Here is a 22,068-nt window from a genome sequence, read left to right on the forward strand (position 1 = left end):
TGAAAGAGGCTTAGTTACTTTGTTCAACAGAAGTTTTTTGGTTACTCAAAACTTTTCTCAATCACATCCCTTACTGTTTGAGACCTAGAGGCCACAGACATTTCCAACCCTTTAATGGCCACATTTTTAGATTTTTTTTTTCTATTCTCTCTCACTTCTGCTTGCAAAGTGGCCAACTCTTTCCTAGGCTTCTTTCTTTCTTGTAATACCCTGCCCAGTGCAGACAACACTAGTGAGAAGGATACATTATTACTAACACTACACTACTAACATTGTTTTCTAACCTGTTTCACCAGAGGTACCTAGTGATAAGCACATGGTCTACCTACCAAATTATTGCTGGCAACAGATTGTGGCAAATGTCTTTTTCATAGCATAACACTTTCCTGATTTTCAGTCTGCTGACCACCTTCCTACTGATAAGCCATAGTCTTTAATTTCCACTGGAAAATTTAAGTATCAGTTAGGCTAAGCGCTGTAGCAAACAACTTAAAATCTCAGCAGCTTAAAACAATTAAGTTTTATTTCTCATTCATGCCATAATCTGATTTGGTATTCATTGGGCAGCTATCTATGCAGTCACTGAGACTCTAGTCCTTGGAAGATTTGAATGAACAATTTAAGATTCCAAACCTAAAAATTCTGAGAAAATACTACAAGGAATGACACAGGAATTTAGGTATAAGAGAGACATTTAAACAATTTAGGGAAACATAAACCAAAAATTAGATCCAGATGAGGAACAAGAATGGTGGGATGCCAAATTGTAGAGACCTGGGCCAAAGCTCTTAACTATCTCCTCAGATTCTCCTGTGACTAGGACTGATTGAGAAAGTCCAATCAGCAGATCTGCTTATTATACTGGCCTCGCTGTAGAATCCAAAAGGTGGCCAAGAAAGGAAACCAGGGGGATGTCACCCTCTCCCTCCGAAGAGCACCCTAGCATGAGTTGACCAGGACCTCAGGAGGGGGGAGTGCCTACTCTAAAATTAGGAGCTGTCACTCCTTTCTTGTATTGATCATCATGTTCAGTGTAACCCTGGGAGTTGGTTTAAAAGTTAGGAATAACTTCAATGCCTTTTGTTTTCTTTTGGAACTCATAAACTTATTTATATTAGGATTATTGTGTATTTGGTTCTCTGGTGAACTTTCTTTGGTTTAATTTATTTTCCCGAAGTCACTAGTCTCAGTGACTACATGCATACATACATACATACATATGGTCTCTTTGACAACACTGCATATTATTGTCAGTAAGAACTCACTATGTGTACCCATTGGTGTGGTGACCTTACACCTCTTCCGGGCTGGTCAGACTGCACAGGGACATTCAAGCGAATGAAACCCTCTTCCGGCTCAGCAGAGGGCCCCTCGCCTCTCCCCGGTCCCCTGGGCTGCGTATGGAGGGGGCGGTGGGGGCAGGGGGGCTCTGGCCCGACCTCGCCCTCCCGCCCTCTGCCGCAGAGCCTCTGCGCCCGGGGCCAGTCTCACTCACCTCTTGGCCGTGGCTGTGAGCGGGCCTCCCGGTGGCGAGGAGGGCCCTGCTGCCCCGCGGTGCCCCGGAGCGCTCCAGGTGGTCCCCGGGGTGCGGGAGGCAGAGCGGCGGCTGTTTCCGGTTCCCAGCGACCGCTGGGTCACGGGGCGGGTGGGGTGGAGGAGGGGCAGGTGCAGCGGGTAAGGCAGGCACACCGGCCCCTTTGCGGGGCAGGCGGCGCGTTACCTGTCTGCACGCCTGCACGCGGGGGTGTGAGCGTTCGTTGTGGGTGGGGCCGGGGACACTGCGCTGGGCCGCCTGAGGCCTCCCGCTGTGCGGCCACGTGTGGGTGCCTGGGCTCTTGCTCTTTCTGGAAACGCCAGGTCTTCCGACCAACGAACGACCCGTGTGCGCTCTGCAGGATTTTGACTAGTGCGGTGAGGCGGGGCAGCCTGCGCCATCACTGGCCTTCGGCCCGCCAGCGCTCAGGATGCCCTATGCTTGCCCAGGCGGCACACCCCCCACAAAGCCACGTCTCTGATCCTCTTTGCCGCCTTATGGGGGATGATTGGTGGGATGACGCACCCTTGGTAAGAAAGCCTTTGCTGGTCTTTGGAGAGGGGGGTGCCTTGGGGGTACCAGACCACTCAGTTGCTGCCCTTCTTCCCAGCATAGTGGCCACCCTTGCGGCTATGGTTGGGTGGGGGCAGAGCCCCTCTCCTTCGCAGGAGGGGTCCGGAGGCCCTGGCAGTGGGGCTGAGAGCTGCTCTTACAAAAATAAAATTAAATTAAATGAAGAAGAAGAAGGAAAAGGAGAAGAAGAAGAAGAAGAAAAGAAGAAGAAAGAAGGAAGAAAGAAGAAAGAAGAAGAACAACGCCCTGTTGTTAGGGATATATAAACATTTCTTAGAAAGCCTCACCAAAATTCAGTCAGTAAGTGATAGAACAGGGATGCAAACTCCAGTCCAACACATTCTTGGTTATTTATTTATTTATTTTAAATATTTTATTTATTTGTCAGAGAGAGAGCGAGCCCAAGCAGGGAGGGAGTGGCAGTCAGAGGGAGAAGCAGACTTCCCATTGAGCAAGGAGCCCAACATGGTACTGTATCCAAGAACCCTGGGATCATGACCTGAGCGGAAGGGAGATGCTTAACGGACTGAGCCACCCAGGTGTCCCCACATTCTTGTTTTTTTTTTTTTTTAACAACTTTCAGATCTTTCAGAATATTTAGGAGAATTTTGGATAACTGGTCTTGATACCCCTCCAATAACCACAAGACACAGACATCTTTAAAGACATAGACTAAAAAACAGATGCTTGCAAAGGCTGTCATTTCTGTGAATTGGGGTAGAGGCTTGACGCCCAATATTGTCCCAGTGAGATGGGGAACGGGCCACTTTAGAGGACAGTGGGGAAAAGTGGCTGTAAGTAGGCAATATTGTCTTAGAGTTTGATACAAGGATATGTATGGTTGATTTGCTACAAAGGAAGCGAATTCTGCTGTTATTTCTATATTAGATTTTATGAAATCTAAATCTATTCCTTTCTTACAGTTTCGGTGGGTAGGAATCAGGTTGTTTTGCAATCTTTCTCAAACTTTTCTGAACTGATACCTCATGTTTTTCTGCAGGGCTTTGGCTAAAGAAGCACTCAGGAGACCTCCCTCTGATCCAGCTATAATGTATCCAGAGGAGCTAGGACAAGCTGGACTTCCCAGATCCCTGGTGAGCTAGGTTTTGCAGCTGCCTCCAGGCTCTGCAGGAAAATGTATGTGCCTGAATAATAATGTATGCAATGGGCTCTGGAAGAGAAATGTAGGGAGTATGACATATACCTGCTAATGGGAAAGGATTGACTCATTTTAGGGATCTGACTAAATGAAAATCTTCTGGGAAGAAAATTCAACAGGCTAATTGGTAGCAAACTCGTGGTTTTAGGTTGCTGTTAACGTGGCTTTTTGTAAAACAACAACAACAAAAAATTACTGGTGAAGTTCTTCTACCAGCCTCTTTGGAGAATAATAATATTACAAAAAATAGGTAATACTTATTGCATACTTACATTGTTAAACACTGCACTAAGTACTCATGAATAACCATGAAATCCTTACAAAAGCCCTATGAGGTAGGCAATATCGTTAACTCCATTTTATAGGAGAGCATACTTAGGCTTCTAGACCTGTAGAAGATATCTGAGCCGGCTTCTCTGGGTTCTGAGGTGGCAAATCTATGCAGCCCCAGGGATTAGGGATATACTCACTTTCCTCTAAATGTCAAATAAGGAAAGAAAATGCTAGGTGCTGGGTTTGGTTGGCTCTGTCCCTTATGCCAGTGAACCCTAAGAATGCATTTCTAGAGCCTTACGGTCTTAATATGTACAGCATTAAGACATTCATAGATCTTTAGAAAGGCAGAGGCTCTTCTGTGGATATGGGCCCTCAGCTTTAATTGGTTTAGGGTAAACAGGCAGAAGGTTTGGGGGCTAAGGTAAGAGGGGGGCAAGTTTCACTAGGTTGGGCAGCATGGCTACATGTAGATTCAGAGTTTGCAAATGTGAGTCTCCCTCAGTCTGGATTTCCTAAAATGCTTTTGGGATTTTGATCATGAATTTCCTCTTTGTTTACATATAAGAAATAGAAAAATAAGTCTGTTTAGGGCAACAAAATTCTGAATACCCAATAGGCTTTGTATATTACTGTTGGAGGTTCCCCCTGGTATCTATAGCTTAGAGCAGAGGTTGACAAACTATGGCCCGTGGGCCAAATTGACCTGTCATTGACTTCTGCCAATGCAATTTTATTGGAACAGAGCTATATTCATTCATTTTATATTTTATATGCAAAATTCTGTATTTATATATTGGGTCTACAATAGCAGAGTTGAGTAGTTACAACAGAGAATGTATGCCTAAAATGCTTTCTGGCCCTTACGTAGGACTTTGGACTCAAACCCACTTTTAGTCAACTCTCTGGACCCCATGTGAGCTAAAACTTCTTTTTTCTCCTTTAGTCTAAGGCCTGAGTTAGAAGCCAGCTATAGGCAGAATCAGGTCCAAGATGGAGGAGAGACAAGAACCTCCCGAATTCACCTCCTTCCACGGACGCAGCAAGTCCTCAGCTAAACACAGAGCAACTCCTAAAAGAAACCCAGAAAAGAGTGGAGCAAATCCTACACCTACATCACCCACACTGAAACAGATAGGAAAGGCTGAAACACATTCACCCTAAACCTCACCCATGCCAGTGCCATGTAGTCGAGAGGAACTCCCAACTCCCAGCTCCTCCCTGAGGATCAAAAGGATTGGTCTGCATATCAAGCACCCCAACTTTTAAGACTCCCACCTGAGGGATAGATCCCCCAAACACTTATCTCTGAAAATTAATGGGGCTTATGTGCATTAAAACACACAAGACTATAACTTCTCAAGAGGACTCACCGAGGCTATCTCCCCAAAGCTCAGAACTGAGAGAGCAGGCAAAGATTGTCCTTCTCCCAGTCTTTCCCAGAAAGAGGCCTATTTGCATGTGTTAGAAGCTATTGCTTCAGGATCAGGCTTCTAATTTAACTTGCATCTAGTGGCTGACTGCCATCCTCCCTTGAGACCAGAAAAAAAAACAGTGGACAACACCTCTGCCCTGTCCCTTGAGCCCACCCCAAATTGTCAATATATCCCTGGAAAGAGCTCACACACACATCTGGCACCCCAGCATTTGTGGCTGTCACCCAGGGGACAGATGCCTAGATCACCTGGCTCTGATAGCCAATGGGGATTACGTTCCTGTGTCCCCACAGGACTGTAGCAAACAAAGAAACAGGTCTTAACCAGCTATCCTCCCAGGGCTCAGCAGTGAGGGAGCAGACAGAGATGCCCATCTCCCATTCTTTCCCTGAAACAGGACTATTTGCATATTCAAAAGCTTCTCTCTTAGAGAGTCAGGCTTCTAATTTAGCATTCATCTAAGGGAATGACTGTGATCTTCCCCAGAGACCAAGGAAGTCTGTGGACACCTTCTATATCTCTCCCCTGCCCTCTTCCTCTGGCCCACTCCAAGAAGCCAGTATCTCCTTGGAAGGAACCTGGACACTTGTCTGGTGCCCCAGCTTTTGTGGCTACCATTTAAGTGACAGGCTCCTGGAACACCTAGCTCTGATAGCCAAAACAGCTTGCATTTATATGTCTCACAAGACTGTAGCAAAGAAAGACACAGTTAATAACAGGTGTAGGGGCACCCAACCTCCCCAAACGGAAAACTTTAGGAAGCAGATGGCTTCACAGGTGGTTTCTACCAAACATTAAAAAAAAAAAAAAAAATTAATATCAATCCTTTTCAAACTCTTCCAAAAAATAGAGAGGAAGGAATACCTCTCAACTCATTTTATGAGGCCAGCACTATCCTGATACAAAAATCAGAAAAGGACAGTACAGAAAAGAAAATTACAGGCTAATGTCCCTGATGAACATAGGTGCAAAAATACTCAACACAGTATTAGCAAACCAGATTCTACAGTACGTTAAAAGGACCACACACCATGATCAAGTTGGCTTTTTTTTTTTAGGAAAGCAAAGGATGGTTCAACATACACAAACCAATCAATGTGACACCCCACATTAATAAAATGAAGGATAAAAATAATATGATCATGTCAAATGATGCAGAGAAAGCATTTGACAAAATTCAACATCCATTCATAATAAAAATTTTCAACAAACTGGATATAGAAGGTATGTATCTCGATATAATAAGGGCCATATAGGACAAGCCCACAGCTAACATTGTATTTCATGATGAAAAGCTGAAAACTTTTCCTCTGGATCAGGAATCAAAGAAGGATGTCCACTCTTGCCACTTTTTTTTTTTTTTTTTTTTTTAAAGATTTTATTTATTTATTTGAGACAGAGAGAATGAGAGAGAGAGAGAGCACATGAGATGGGGGAGGGTCAGAGGGAGAAGCAGGCTCCCCGCCGAGCAGGGAGCCCGATGCGGGACTCGATCCAGGGACTCCAGGATCATGACCTGAGCCGAAGGCAGTCGCTTAACCAACTGAGCCACCCAGGCGCCCTTGCCACTTTTATTCAACATAGTATTGGAGGGCCTATCCAGAGCAATTAGGCAAGAAAAAGATATAAAAATATCTAAGCTGGAAAGGAAAAAGTAAAATTGTTTCTGTCTGCAGATGGCATGGTCTTATCTATAAACTCCAAAGACTCCACCAAAAAGCTGTTAGAACTAATAAGTGAATTCAGTAAAATTGCAGGATAAAAAATCAATATGCAAAAATTAATTGTGTTTCTATACCCTAACAATGAACTATCAGAAAAAGTAATTAAGAAAATAATATTACTTACAATTGCATCAAAAAAAAAAGTAAGATACCTAGGAATAAATTTAACCAAGGAGATGAAACACCTATACACTGGAAAACTCTAATACATTAATGAAAGAAATCAAAGAAGATGAACATAAATGAAAAGATATTCCATGCTCATGGATTGGAAAAATTAACATTGTTAAAATGTCCACACTACCCAAAGCAATGTACAGAATTAATGCAATTCCTATCAAAATTCCACTGGCATTTTTTACAGAAATAGAACAAACAATTCTAAAACTATATGGAACCACAAAAACCCACAAATTGCCAAAACAATCTAGAGAAAGAACTGGAAGCATCACACTTCCTGATTTCAAGCTATATTATAAAGCTGTAGTAATCAAAACAATATGGTATAGGCATAAAAACAGAGAGTAGAAAAGTGGTTGCCAGGGTTGGGGAGATAGGGAAAGGTTGGTCAAAGAGTACAAACTTTCAGGGATAAGATGAATAAGGTCGGAAGATCTAATCTATAACATGGTGACTATAGTTGATGATACTGTAATGTGTAATTGAAATTTTCTAAGAGAATAGGACTTAAAAGTTCTCACCAAATATATATATATATATATTATGCTATTAATATATTAATATATATTAAATTTATATCACATTAATATAATGATGAATGTGTAATTAACCAGATGGCAGGAATCTTTTCAAACATATGTCTAATCATCCTGATGTATACTTCAAATATATTACAATTTTACTTGTCAATTATACCTCAATAAAGCTGGAAAAAACCTGTAGCATAAAAAATATTAATAGGGATTCTATTCTACACTAGCCACTGCACTATGTGGAATTTAAAAGATGAGTAAGACATGAATCCTGCCTTCAGATATGTTCAGTAGGATGAGCAAATTAATGTAAGTGAAAGGTAATCAGGAGTAGGAGGAGGATGAGAACATCTTACTGGAAATGGATCAAGAGAATACGGATTCAACATCTGATTAAATTTTTGCAGACAAATGAGGTTTGTTAAGAAGAAAAGTGAAGGCTCTTCTACCTTATGGAAATAAAGCATATAAAAGGACGAATTGAGGGGTGCCTGGGTGGCTCAGTCAGTTAAGTGTCTGCTTTCTAAGCATCTGCCTTTGGCTCAGGTCATGATCTCGGGGATCCTGGCAGCCTGAGGGCTCCCTGCTCAGCAGGGAGTCTGCTTCTCCCTCTTCCCTCCACCCCCACTCATACTCTCTCTCTCCCCTTCTCTCTCAAATAAATAAATAATTAATCTTTTAAAAAAGAAGAAAAAAAAGGAAAAAGGAAGAATTGAAAAAAGGAGAAGCTACCAGCTGAAGGCTTCCAGTCTTCATTGCTTCCTTGCTCAGTCACATGCCTACGATCCTGCCCGGGCACCCCAGCTAGCAGCAAAGAGATAGTTTAAGGCTTGGAGTGGACTGCCTTATGTAGTCTCCCCCTCAGAATAATGACCGTGATATTAGCAAGCAGAAAGAGTAATCGCATGGAGAGTAACTTTAAAAAAGTAATTTTTAAAGAAATACTTTATGTATTTTTTAAAACAGTTCATGTTTGCTAAAAATAAAAAAGAAGCAGTTTTCTGTAAGGAAAAAAAAAGAAGGTAAAACAAAACTCTGGGTTGGTTAATATATGTCACAAACAGAATAAAAACGAATGTTCAGAAAACATGGGTTAAATGTGTCAGTTGCAAGAACTCTGTCTTTATTGTTAATCGTCACTTAGTGAGGTGTGCTACTGTGACCCACTCCATGTCAAGCGAGAATTTAACTGAAGTGATACAATTCTGTCTCTATTGGCTTGGGTCTGCAGTCAAAATGACTCAAATTACTAAAATAAAACCAAGTTGTTTTATTCATACCAAGGCAAAGTTATCTTCCTTTGGCATTTCGTTTAGAATGATGAGATGATGCATGAAGTCCTACACTAAGAAATGTATTTACTATGGACGAAAAGCCCAAATTACTAGAAAAATTCAATTTGTAGTGGAAAATACATGCTACTGGATTCTTTATGGAATAGTAGTATGCCACCAAATAAAATCCGATTTTACACAGCATTGAATATGCTGTTAGAAAGATGATTTTGTAAACACATTTGGGAGAATGCAATTTGAATATAAATGTTCTCTTAGTTAGCATTTTGAAATTTTTATGAATTTCAAATATATCAGAAGAGATCACTTGGTGAATGTGGAGAACATTTTTATTCTTTGTAAGATAGAGAAGCCCAGTGAAGGAGTCCCAGTTTATGTTCTCAGTTTCTTAACCAAGTGTGTCTTTGGTTAAAGAAATTTCTCCTGGAGCAGAAGACATGAACAGACACTTCTCCAAAGAAGACATACAAATGGCTAACAGACATATGAAAAATTGTTCAACATCATTAGCCATCAGGGAAATACAAATCAAACCACAGTGACATACCACCTCACACCAGTTAGAATGGCTAAAATTAACAAGACAGGAAACTACAAATGTTGGCGAGGACATGGAGAAAGGGGAACCCTCTTACACTGTTGGTAGGAATGCAAGCTGGTGCAGCCACTCTGGAAAACAGTATGGAGGTTCCTCAAGATGTTAAAAATAGAGCTACCATACGACCCAGCAACTGTACTACTGGGTATTTACCCCAAAGACACAGATGTAGTGAAAAGAAGGGCCATATGCACCCCTATGTTCATAGCAGCACTGTCCACAATAGTCAAACTGTGGAAGGAGCCGAAATGCCCTTCAACAGATGAATGGATAAAGAAGATGTGGTTCATATATAGAACCGCATGGAATATTACTCAGCCATCAGAAAGGATGAACACCCACCATTTGCACTGACGTGGATGGAACTGGAGGAGATTATGATAAGTGAAATAAGTCAAGCAGAGAAAGACAATTTTCATATGGTTTCACTCATATGTGGAACATAAAGAATAGCACAGAGGACCATAGGGGAAGGGAGGGAAAACTGAATGGGAAGGAATCAGAGAGGGAGACAAATCATGAGAGACTCTGGACTCTGGGAACCAAACTGAGGGTTTCAGAGGGGAGGGGGGTGGGGAGATGGGGTAACCGGGTGATGGGCATTAAGGAGGGCACATGTTGTGATGAGCACTGGTTATTATATGCAACTAATGAATCACTGAACACTACATCAAAAACCAGTGATGTACTATATGTTGGCTAACTGAACATAATAATAATAAGAAAAAAAGAAATTTCTCCTGGAATATGTTGTTTAGTTTAAATTGGAGAAATTTAATACTAGAAGTAGAGGGTCCTAGAAGGATATTTGAAGAGGAGCTTGTCGGTATGGCCCAATGAGTAGAACTAGGACCAACATGATGTCAATTAACTTGAAATTTAAGGAAAATAGACTTCAGCTGATGTTCAGAAGAACTCAAATAGAGTATTTCAAAAATGGAATGCATGGTTTCTGGAGGTGGTGAGTATCCCACTTCTGGATGTGTACAATGAGCTAATTGCAATATAATAATCTGACTTTGAAGAAATGTAAGAGGTTATAAAAGTAACCATCTATGATAAATATTAAAATTCTTGATAATAAAAAACTAAAAATAACATATTGAGGAAGACATTGGCAAAAATATGTCAAAGGATTTCTAACAATTAAACATGACTATCTAATTCTGACTTATAAGAAAAATATCAAAGCACAAGAGTTATATGAACAAGAACATAAGGAGAAAATGACTGTACCTACACACATTTAACCTTACAGTTATTTAAAGAAATTCAACTTAAAATAGTAATGTATCCTTTTACACCTATAAAAATAGTGGAGGACTAAAATTGGTAATATAGAATAGGTTATTTTAAAAATAATCCTATACATGGCCAGTGGAATTGTTCATTGGTACGGACTTTAGACAAACAATAAAACAAGCAAACCACATCATTAGAATTGTTCATAACTTGCTTCATTAAATCTACTCTTGATAATATAGTCTAAGGATAACTTACATGGTATGAATTATAGTACCATCTATAATAATAAAAAAGTTAGAAGGAAATAAACTACATTTCTAAAAAATCAATGAAATATTTACAGGTCATTAACATTTTATGAACATTTAATAATATAAAGTTGTTTACAATAAAATGCTATGCCAAAGGCAGAAATAAAAATGATACTATGACTCAACAATGTAAAATATGGAAGCATGGGAGCAGAGAACAAACAAAAATCAAAACAATAGCAAAGGTGATGAGATCATCCTGATGTTTTTTCTACTTGTGTTTAAAGGAGTAGTATTGTATTCATTTAAATAAATTATTAGAAATAGAAACCTTTTAGGCTTTATTACTATGTATAATTGTCTATTTTTTAGTGTATGTGCTGCTGAAGAAAGCACACTACATATAATTGTCTAAAGCCTAGCTTCCACAAATCTTATGACTTCCATACATATCTGTCAAAAATTAACTGGCTTATGGGGGCGCCTGGGTGGCTCAGTCATTAAGCATCTGCCTTCGGCTCAGGTCATGATCCCAGGGTCCTGGGATCGAGCCCCGCATTGGGCTCCCTGCTCGGCAGGAAGCCTGCTTCTCCCTCTCCCACTCCCCCGCTTGTGTTCCTGCTCTCGCTAACTCTCTCTCTCTGTCAAATAAATAAAATCTTAAAAAAAAAAAAAATTAACTGGCTTAGTTTGGGGAATAGAAATGCAACTTCTATTTAATTTAATCAATCTGTAAATTCATTTATGTGAATGCCAGCAATTGACATTATTTGAAATATCTGAAGTATATAGAATAAAATGATAAACTAATATTACCAACACAGTTATGTACCCTGAATACTTGGCACTTCTCTTCTACCTCTCAGAGACAACCACTATCCTCATTTGATGTTTATCATTCCCATGCACTTTTAAATACTTATACTTGCATAAATATATTCTTACACAATACACAGTTTTGCATATTTTAAAATTTTATATAAATACTGTGTTATGTGTGCATTTTCTGCATTTTGATTTTTTTTAGACATTGTTTCTGAGATTCATCCATGTTGCTATATGTAGTTCTTATTCATTTTCATGTTCTATAGTATTCCAAAATATAAACATAACATATTTTGTTTATCAGTGATCCTGATTGACATTTGAGTGGTTTCTAGAATTTTGTTATTACAAATAATACTACTATGAATATCTGTTACACATCTTTTTGTACATGTGTATGAAAATTTCTATAGAGTAGTACCATTCCAATAGAACTTTCTTTAATGATAGAACTATCATTGTGCTGTCCAATATAGTAGACTAGCCAATAGTCACAGAGTGGCTATTGAGCCCTTGAAATGTGCTCATGCAACTGAGGACCTGAATTTTAATTTAATTAATTTAAATTTAAATAGCCACAAACGACTCTTGGCTATTGTATTGGACAGTGCAGCTCTAGATCACATGCTTCAGAGTATGTGCTGGGTCATGAGGGGTATATATCCTTAACTTCAGGTATTGCAAAGTGGTTTGGAGATGTGTATAATGTATGATACCAATACTAGTGTGCAGGAGCTCCTGTTGTTTCATATTTGTACCAACAATTGGTGCTATCCTACTTTTTTTTTTTTTTTTTAGAGAAAAAGAGAGACCACATGCACATGTGTAATTGGAGGGGGAGGGGCAAAGGGAGAAGGAGAGAATATTAAGCAGGCTCCACACCCAGTGTTGTGCCCCACACAGGGCTCGACCTTACAACCCTGAGATGATGACCTGAGCTGAAGTCAAGAGACAGTCACTTAACTGACTCAGCCACCCAGGTGCCCCATGTGCTATCCTCACTTTTTAACTTTATCAAATTTTTATTGAATTTTGTTATTGTGGCTTTAATTTGAACTTACCTAACTACTAGAGAGCCCAAGAAAATTTTCATATTTATTAGTCATTTTGGGGTTTCCTTTCTTGTGAAATACCTATATATGTCTTTTGTTCATTTTTCTATTGGATACTTCTGCTTTTCTTCTTTTTAGGAGTGTGTGTGTGTGTGTGTGTGTGCGTGTGTGTGTGTGTGTGTTCTGCTTACCAATCCTTTGTGATTATCTATAATGCCAATATTTTTTCCAGCCTGTGGCCTGTCTTTTCATTGATTTCATATAACAGAATTTATAATTTTATGATATATGTCTTTTGAGTCTATTTTAAAATATTCTGAGGTCAAAAAGCATTCTCCTAAAATTTTTTCATAAGTTTGTGTTGCTTTTTGTATTAGGTCTTCAATCTCCATGGAGTGAATTTGTATGAAATAAGGATATGTTTTTGTTCTTCCATAACCAGTTTCCACAGGCCCACCTCTGCAGTGTAACCTCTGTCACATAGCAAGTATCCATATGTGTTTGGGATGTTTTCTGAGGTTTTGATGCTATTAGATACATCCATCTGTCATCTATCTTGTTTATTTCTATAGTAATACTCTCAATTTCTACAGCTTTATACTCTCTTGATGTATTGTAGAACAAGTCTCTCCTACCCTCAAATATAATTCTTTAAAAATATTCTTGGCCATTTGGGGTGCCTGGGTGGCTCAGTCAGTTGAGCATCGAACTCTTGATTTCAGCTCAGGTCATGATCTCAGGGTCCTGGGACTGAGCTCTGCATTGGGCTCTGCACTCAGCAGGGAGTCTGCTTGAGATTCTCTCTCTCCCTTTCCCTTTCCCTGCACCTCCCCATGCCCTGCTTGTGCACGTGCTCTCTCCCATAAACAAACAAACAAACAAACATTAAAATATACATTTCAAAAAAATTTTCCTGGCCACTCGTTTTTCTATGATAGTTTAGATCACCTTAAAAGAACTGTTTTTTAATATATTTTTTCCTCATTAGAACCACTGGGGAGAATTGACTGTTTAAAGATATTTAAACTTCCTATCCATTTTTTCATTTAGTTGGATCTCTTTAATGTTAACTTCCATTGGTTCTCACTTCTCACCCTTGTTACCATCCTAGTCCAAATCATTACCATCTTGTCCAAAATTCTGCACTATGAATACACCTCCTGCTTCCACACTCAGCACATCTCACCCTTCCTGCAATTCCCCTGTCTATTCTCCACACAGGAGCAAAAGTGATCCTTTTAAATGTCAGCCCAATTGTGTCACAGCTATGCTCAAAAGTCTCTAATGACTCCCATCTCACTAAGAATAAAATGCAAATATCTAACCTTGGCCCAGGTGGATCTATGTGATCTGGTCACCAGCCACTCCTGTGATCTCATCTTCTGTCTGCTTGCTTGCTCCTCTCAAGACACATATAAGCATGTGCCCATTTCAGATCTGTTCACACAGTTCTCCCTGTCTGTAATTCTCTCCGTCTAGGAACACAGATGACTCACCCCCTTACTCCATTCAAGTATTTGCTCCAATGTCACTTTACATAGAGAGGACTTCCTGCACACCCTATCTAAACTATCACTCCTGTCCATATCACGACCCCAAACCAGCTTAATTGTTCTTCATAGCACTTATCCTCACCTGACATAGCATCTATGTATTTGTTAATTTTCTCTCCTCACCATTAGAATGTGAACTCCGTAAGAAGGCAGTATGTCCGTGGATGCTTGTGTTCTGTGCACACTTTATTCACTGTGGTACTGCTCTGGATGCTTCTGCTCCACAGTGCCCTGACGCTTCACACACTGCCTAGAACAGTGGCTCATATACGGTGGGGCCTCCACAAATATTTGTTCAGTGTGGTTTTATATTTTCTCCATAAGGCCGTGCATCTCTTTTGGTAGACTTATTCCTGGATTCTTTATATATTTTTTAGAAAATTATATGTTCTATTTTTTTTTTCTTTTTTCCTTACTTACAGCTGTGTGTTTGTAAAAGAGAAAGAAAATTACTCAAAAATAAACTTGGTATCGTTTTGACTTCTACATATAGTCACACTCTAATTCCAGAGTGTTTTTTTAAAGCACCTAGCACTAGAGATAAATGGGAAAGCATGTTTTAAATGCAGTATTTTGGTGGTGACAGTAACATATTTATGCCATTTGTCATTCAAAATAAAGACTTTCAGAATCTGCCCTGTAAACCATCTCTACAAACAATGATTTAATCTCAATACAAAGACCAAAGGTTTGGAGGAAGTTGTCATGGCAAATACAAAGCATATATAGGAAATTGCAACTCATGATTTTACTCAAAACTCCTCCAATGGTTCTATTCTTTGTCACTTTATTTCATCACAGATCCAGAACCACTATAGCTTAAGGCACTCCTGCCTTTCTACCTGCAGGTCTATTAAGTAAGGGCAATTACTCTGCAAAGAGGTGACAATTCCTTTATGGAAGATATTGAATTCTAGGGCAGAAAACAGTGCATCAATAATGAAAGGTCAGTAAGAACACAATGAGCCAACTTCACAGCAACAAAGGGACTGCCGAGGGTGAGTGTCCAGGTACCTCCATGAATAAAGTGTGTATACAGCACGAGCATTCACTTAACTGCCTTCAGGTATCCTTTTCGCAGGAATCTCTCTGAGATCAATTTACTATTGGACCACTAACACTCTACATTTGAAAATATAAAGACAAAACGTCTTGTTCTAAAAAAAAGTTGGTCTCATCAATGCTTAAGCACTAGGTCAACAGGACTGCGGCCACACACAGGTCTGCGGGATCCGCTGACCTGCAGAGGAACTCCAAACTAGTCAGCAACATGGAGGTATGATAGATGGGGTAATGCTTAGTGAACTGAAGCTGATTTTCTATTCAGTACATGTAACCTCAGCTTTGTTCAACTGAATAACTTCTGCTACTCTGATACTCAGAGTATTGATTATTGTTTTAGAGCTTTGATATATTGTTCATTTTTTTAAAGGCAATTATAGGGTATTTCAACTTTGGCTATAGATAACCAAGTTAGTGGGAGGATGAAAGAGTTCCATGATATTGCAGTATAATTGAACAAACCCGTGGCTCTCTTTACCAGCATATAGGGCACGGGGGGGAAAGCAGTATGGCAGTCTTTTGAAAAGGGAGATAAATGATACGGATTGCCATACGTTAGTTACCGAAGGATTGCATTTAAAGGATTCTTGTGCTTTTCTTCTCAGAAAGGGAAAATAAAGGAAAGTAAAAACAACGATTGTCACCAAGAGCTGCTCTTAAAAGAGCCAAGTACCCCCAAATTAAATTCATGCTTCTTAGCTTTCACTTTCCCATAATGTTGGCATAATTCAACGATGGCAGTTTGCCAATTATCTCCAGAGTAAGAAGTAGGGCATTAACCACCTCTTTTTCAAGGAACAAAGTTCTTAAGAAGCAATTGATTACTGCTTGTCTGGGTAAACAGTAATTCTCCTGGGATATATTTTTTATGGTATAAATCTTGAAGGGAAAAAATTCAATCTGAGCATATTCATTGCTTTAATAGTCCTTGGAAGAATATAATCTTATTTTTTCCCTCTTTTCAATGTTATAAGAGTTTTCTTTCACTCAGCAGTTTAACCAGGGGTCTGCAAACCACCAAAATCCTCAGAGCCCTACTAAGGTTTATAACAAATTGGGAATATGCAATTCCAGCCTTGCTTCTTCTTCCAAAAGCCATAAAATATCTAAATGATGCACATATATGAATATATGGATGGAGATGGTGTGTGTATATATACATTACACATACATACCCACATGCACACACTATTTCTGTCTTCATTAATGCAAATAAAATATATTTTTTCAGGAAGATTTAATATGAAATCCAAAACATATATAAGGAAAAAAAATCACATGGAAATAACTTCAAATTAATATCTTCTTGGAGACTAAATTGCTATTTACCATAGTAATAGTAGCAGGAAAAAAAAGCCCTTGTGCTCTGTTGAAATTTTAAATTAAATATAAAAAGGCTGCAGAAAAAATAATTTATGATAAATCCAGGGAATATGGAGAGATACTTGAATTCACACATTCAATAAATATTACACATGCCAAAGTATTAAGACATTTATAAATTATCCTTTAGCTCAGCTAGTGTAAGATTGTTTCCATAGCAATGGTGCAGGGATAGTGAAAAGCCACTTTACCATTTCTGTAGTTTGCAGTAGTCATATACTCTCCATTTCCATTTTCTTCTTTAAAGTAAAAGTCTCTATGCAGCTAAAATTTAATTTGATAATTTTTGTATTTGCTTTTTACCCTAATGCAAAACATATAGATAGGGCAGTAATGGATTACATGTCCTTTATTGGGGCATCGATCTGTTTACTTTTTTTTCCTCCTGAGATTCTAGTATACCAATAAATTTAATAGGTAATGTCATAATCCCTCCTAACATTGGAATTCTGTACTTTTTTATATCAAAATGTGAAGGACCACTTTTTGAAGACATTCCCAACCCTCACATACTTCCCTCCTTATGGGTATCAGTCAGAGTCCTGGCAGGAAATGATGGCACACACAAGCTGGCTAATTAAAGAGAGTTTAACAAAGGGACCATTTATAAAGATGTGACAGGAAATAGGGAAATCAACAAGAAATGGGGCAGTTACCTCCTGAGGACAAAACAGCCAGAGTTGTTACTATCCCTAAGCTGGAAGAAGCAAACAGAAGAAGGTATCAGAACTTGGAGAGGGTAGCTAACCATAGGGGACCATGTGTCAGGAGATGGAGCCTTCAGTGAGGTGACACCACTAATCATGGTCGTGATCTGGCAGGAAGGGAGCCAGCAGAATAAAAACCCCAAATTTAACTCTTCCTGACATCTTGCCAGCAGTCCCCACTGGTAAAACCAAGCCAGAATCCAAAGGACAAGGGAACCCATTAATGTGGTCTATATAGATCAGTTCCCAGGATACAGACAGGGTAGAAAAGGTAATTGAGAGGATCTCGAGAGGCAGAATGAAAGTATGCATCACACTCCCCACTTAGATATATAATTTAGTGAAAATCACCTTTCAATTTGGAAATAGCATGGTGGGAGTTTTTCATCAGCAGAACTAGGAAGCAGTTTGTATGCTGAGGCATCTGTGGGAAAAGGAATACATGTAAACAAGACACTCACTCGGACACGTTATAAGGTAAGAGAAATATTTATTTAATTTTGCACAAGAACGAGCTTATACTGAACAAATCCAACCAAATAATATTAAGTGCAGTAAAACAAGGAAATAGGGATGACTTTTCCTGTTAGAAAATATTAAGTAACCATGCCTGTGCATTATTTTTATCATTACAATAACTTGTTTCAGATTTCTTTGCAGAGTGTATACTGTACATAATACGTTATAACTTCTTTGCTTTGCTTCTGAAAATATAATTCATTCACTGCGTTGCATTTTATTTTTTTTGCAGTGAGGAACCTAACTGATTCGTGAAGATTCTGATCTAGAGAAAAATTTTCTGCACCAGTGAAGCTAGAGGCTTTCAAAGCTCTGATGGGCTCAGGCTTTATATCCAGGGGTCATGATGTCATGGTGTGTATTCTACACCCATTCTTCTACCACGGTGATGTCAGACACAGTAGAAGCAGAATTCTGGTCTCGTTTTGCCCCAAGAATTTTCCTTTAGTGATTTTCTCAAGCTTCACAAATTTCATAATTGAATGTTCACTCAGCTATTAACAAAGCTGCACTTAGCTGCCCACAAATCATCCACTTTAAGTTTTAACTTTTTTTTTTTTTGGTCTTTTTAATGAAAGAACATTCTTTAAACAGAAATCTCCCGTGAGACAGTTAACTTCACAGTTCCTGAAGGCACTGTGGATCCACTGAGCAACAGATGTGGCCATTCTAGAGAAGAAAAAAGAGGAAAGAAAAGGATGGTATAAGCTGTTAAGCCATTAGTAAACACTCACACTTATTGATTGGTGCACGTAAATCTAACTGGGGCTTGTTATTTATGCACCCCAGCAAATTCAACCTCCCAGTCACTTCTCACGTCTCTGCTACTGCAGAACCAATTATGCCCAGTTATTTGTGGCAAATCAGCGACTAGCTTTATTTACCACATGGCACCTTCTTAGATCACATTTGTTCTCTTAATTATTCATCCACAAAATATGTATTGAGTATATTAAGCCTTAGGTATATGGATGAAGAAGCAGAATGGTTACTACCCTCATAGGGCAGGGGTTACAGTTTGGGGGGGGCAGAAAACTAATAAATACCAAGCAAACATATTATCAAAAATTGTGAAAAGTGCTAGAAAAGAAATAAACTAGGTGGTGTCAGGATACTAATAAAAGACTGGCTGGGGCACCTGGGCGGCTCAGTCAGTTAAGCTTCTGCCTTTGTCTCGGTCATGATCCCAGGGTCCTGGGATTGAGCCCCGCATCGGGCTCCCTGCTCAGCAGGGAGTCTGCTTCTCCCTCTGTCCCTCCCCCTGCTCATGCTCTCTCTCTCTTCCCCCCTCCCTCCCTCTCTCTCTCTCTCAAATAAATAAATAAATAAAATCTTTTAAAAATAATAAAGAAAAGACTGGCTACTTAGATTAGGTGGTCAGGGTGGACTTCTCTGTAGAAGTGATATTTAAACCAAGACCTGAAGGCAATGTGAAAAGGTTGGCCAAAAGCACAGGGAACAGAATGAGTAAAGGCTTTGAAGTGAAAGTAGTTTTGTTTAGTTAGGAAGCTGAAACAAGGTCTGGGTGAGAATTTTGAGTTGGTGAAAAAAACAGTGTAGAGATAAAGTAGGAAAAATAGCAGGGAAGGGCCAGATACACATAATTAGTTTTTCGAATAAAATACCAAAATAATACAGTGCATTACAAAAAAATTAATATCTTACTCTTTTGATTCCTTGCACTCTTACTTTCTTCAACCAGCTAACTAATAATGATGATTATGTTAATATTGTGACTACAATCATAAGATGATAATACCCTACTTCTTGAGCGCATACTCCGTGTCAAACACTTTGCTCGGCACTTTAAATACATTATCAGATTTCAACCTTACAGCATTCTCAGTGGGTCACTATTAATATTCATGCTTCCTAGATTCAGATACTGAAGATCAGAAAGCTTAAATATCATGTCCAAAATCACACAGCTAACAATGGTACAGCAGGAATTAAAATTCAGGTTAGTCTGACTAAAAACCATCCTCTATTTGATATTTCCTCTCAGATAAGTGACTTTAGATGCTTTAAAAATATATTATACTTTTATGATAAAATCAAAAGTGTCTGTTCTATAAGACAAAAGATTTTGATACTTTAAACTTTTTTGAAGTATACCAAATGAGGGGAAAACTAGTCCATTTCCAAGAAGAGTATTATCAATTTAAGCCAATACTCTTCTGTTCTTAATTTTTATGAAGCAGAGCTCTTATTCTGACAATGAGAGGAAGTCTCAACATCTCTTGGATCTCCAGTGGCATTTTAAAGCTTTGTCATCATGCTCAGAGGCAGGTTTTCTACCCATAACCATTACATCATCTTTCCCAGTCCAGGCACCCACTGACGTAAGGGATATACCAGTTCCTGAGAGTATCAGTTCCTCAAATTGTATGGCTTTTGAGCAGAAAGTGAGGGAATTTCTGGAGCTTTCTGCCATTGAGTATGTGAAGCTAGCATTAGAACCTTATGGGTAGAAAAATCATTATTATGGTTCCTATGAGTATGTTTTAGGAAGGGATTTTCCAAAATCTTCCAGGAATGTTTTCCAAAATCTTCCAGGAATGTTTTTCTTATTCCATATTCATATTTTCTGTTACAATAAGATAAATGCTCTATAAATCATATACCAGTGGAAACTCCTCAATTAGGGAAACATAGTTCATACAAGAATGAATAATAAAATATCCTATTGGAGTTCCAGTTTCAGTAATGGCATAGTTGCTTATATAAAACTAACCTTCCCCGCAGATTACTATAAAGGGTCTGGACAAAAATAGAAAAAAATAACTATTTGAAAGCAACAGATAGTGACCAAAAGCAGGCGGACACTGGAAAGGTTTCAATCTGTGAAAGAAGGGAAATGTGTTGTGTGAGATTTATTTTTCCTTTGCATTTCCCCTTAGGGCACTTTGTAGTCTCTGCAGCTTAGGCTAACTACAACTCAGGCATAAAGACACAATCTGATAGGCCTCAGATGTCAGAGGACAACTTTTAGGGCTGCCAGAGTGGTTGTAAATTCAGGAAGAAATACCTACAAAGGAGGGAGTGAGTCAGCATATAAACTCCCCTCAAATCCTTGGCTGGTCTTTGAAATACAGAAGAGACTAAAGAGATAATGAGTTACAGCTTGAAAGTCGCAAGATCTGGGCAGAGATTTCAAATGTTGCTTACTGTGGGTAGCAGTGTTCAAAATCTGTGTCCTTCCAAGTTAGGAAGGATTGATAAAAAAAAATTCAGGCTTTTCATTGAAAGCCCCAAAGGGCCATGATTAGGAGTAAAAACAATGTCTCAAGATTAAGAGACTCACCCTAGAACTAAGGGTAAATCTGGAATAGACCCACCTAACCAGAGTAAAGTGAAGCTTTCTTAAGTGCAAGGTAATAGGCCAGAAATTTGCAAACTGCTAGAACAGTCTTCAGAGAAAGCTAACAGAACATATGATCTATGCCATATATCATCCATAGTATCCAATAAACCATAAAAATATTAGATATCATGAAGAAAGACAAGAAAATGTGACTTTTAATCAAGAGAAAAAGTAGTGAATAGAAATGACTCAAAAACAATCCAGATGGAATAATTAGCAGACAAGGACTGGAAAGTATCTATTTTAAATATGTTTGAAGTAAAAAAAAAAAAAAAAAAAAAAAAAGATGGTAAATCTCAACAGATAAATATTCTTTTTTTTTTTTTTTTAAGATTTTATTTATTTATTTCACAGAGAGATAGCGAGAGCAGGAACACAAGCAGGGGGAGTGAGAGAGGGAGAAGCAGGCTTCCTGCCAAGCAGGGAGCCCGATGCAGGGCTCGATCCCAGGACCCTGGGATCATGACTTGAACCGAAGGCAGACGCTTAACGACGGAGCCACCAGGCGCTCCTCAACAGATAAATAAAACTATAAATACAATTAAATGGAAATTTTGGAGTCCAAATTTCCAGTATTTGAAGTGAAAAACTCATTGAATAGGTTTAACAGCAGATAACATGACAGAAGGAACAGTCAGTAAATTTATAACAAAAAAATAGAAATTATCCAATCTAAAACAAAGAGAAAAAAGACTGATATAAAAATAGAGCTTCACTGACCTTCAGGATAGTATTAAGCCATATAACATATGAGTAATCATAGTCCCAGAAGAATAGGATGGAGAAAATTGCAGAGAAAATA

The 22,068-nt window shown here is 38.9% G+C and overlaps 1 protein-coding gene and 1 long non-coding RNA gene across 6 annotated transcripts in view; both read right to left on the reverse strand.

Annotated features, from left to right (window-relative positions):
- The window catches only part of LOC118519882 (uncharacterized), a 59,024-nt gene extending 57,402 nt beyond the window's left edge, over positions 1-1,622 (reverse strand). For both annotated transcript variants that reach the window (XR_004909381.2, XR_013448544.1), the window contains exon 1: positions 1,496-1,622. This is a non-coding gene — a long non-coding RNA (uncharacterized LOC118519882). The remainder of the gene's footprint in view (positions 1-1,495) is intronic.
- Positions 1,623-17,853: 16,231 nt separating this feature from the next.
- The window catches only part of NELL2 (neural EGFL like 2), a 324,406-nt gene continuing 320,191 nt past the window's right edge, over positions 17,854-22,068 (reverse strand). For all 4 annotated transcript variants that reach the window (XM_036067593.2, XM_036067591.2, XM_036067594.2 and 1 more), the window contains one exon: positions 17,854-18,571. In XM_036067593.2, the coding sequence (XP_035923486.1) occupies positions 18,521-18,571 (51 nt within the window). In that variant the 3' untranslated portion in view covers positions 17,854-18,520. The remainder of the gene's footprint in view (positions 18,572-22,068) is intronic.

The sequence above is a fragment of the Halichoerus grypus genome, chromosome 6 (genome assembly GCF_964656455.1).
Source record: "Halichoerus grypus chromosome 6, mHalGry1.hap1.1, whole genome shotgun sequence".
Classification (NCBI taxonomy): domain Eukaryota; kingdom Metazoa; phylum Chordata; class Mammalia; order Carnivora; family Phocidae; genus Halichoerus; species Halichoerus grypus.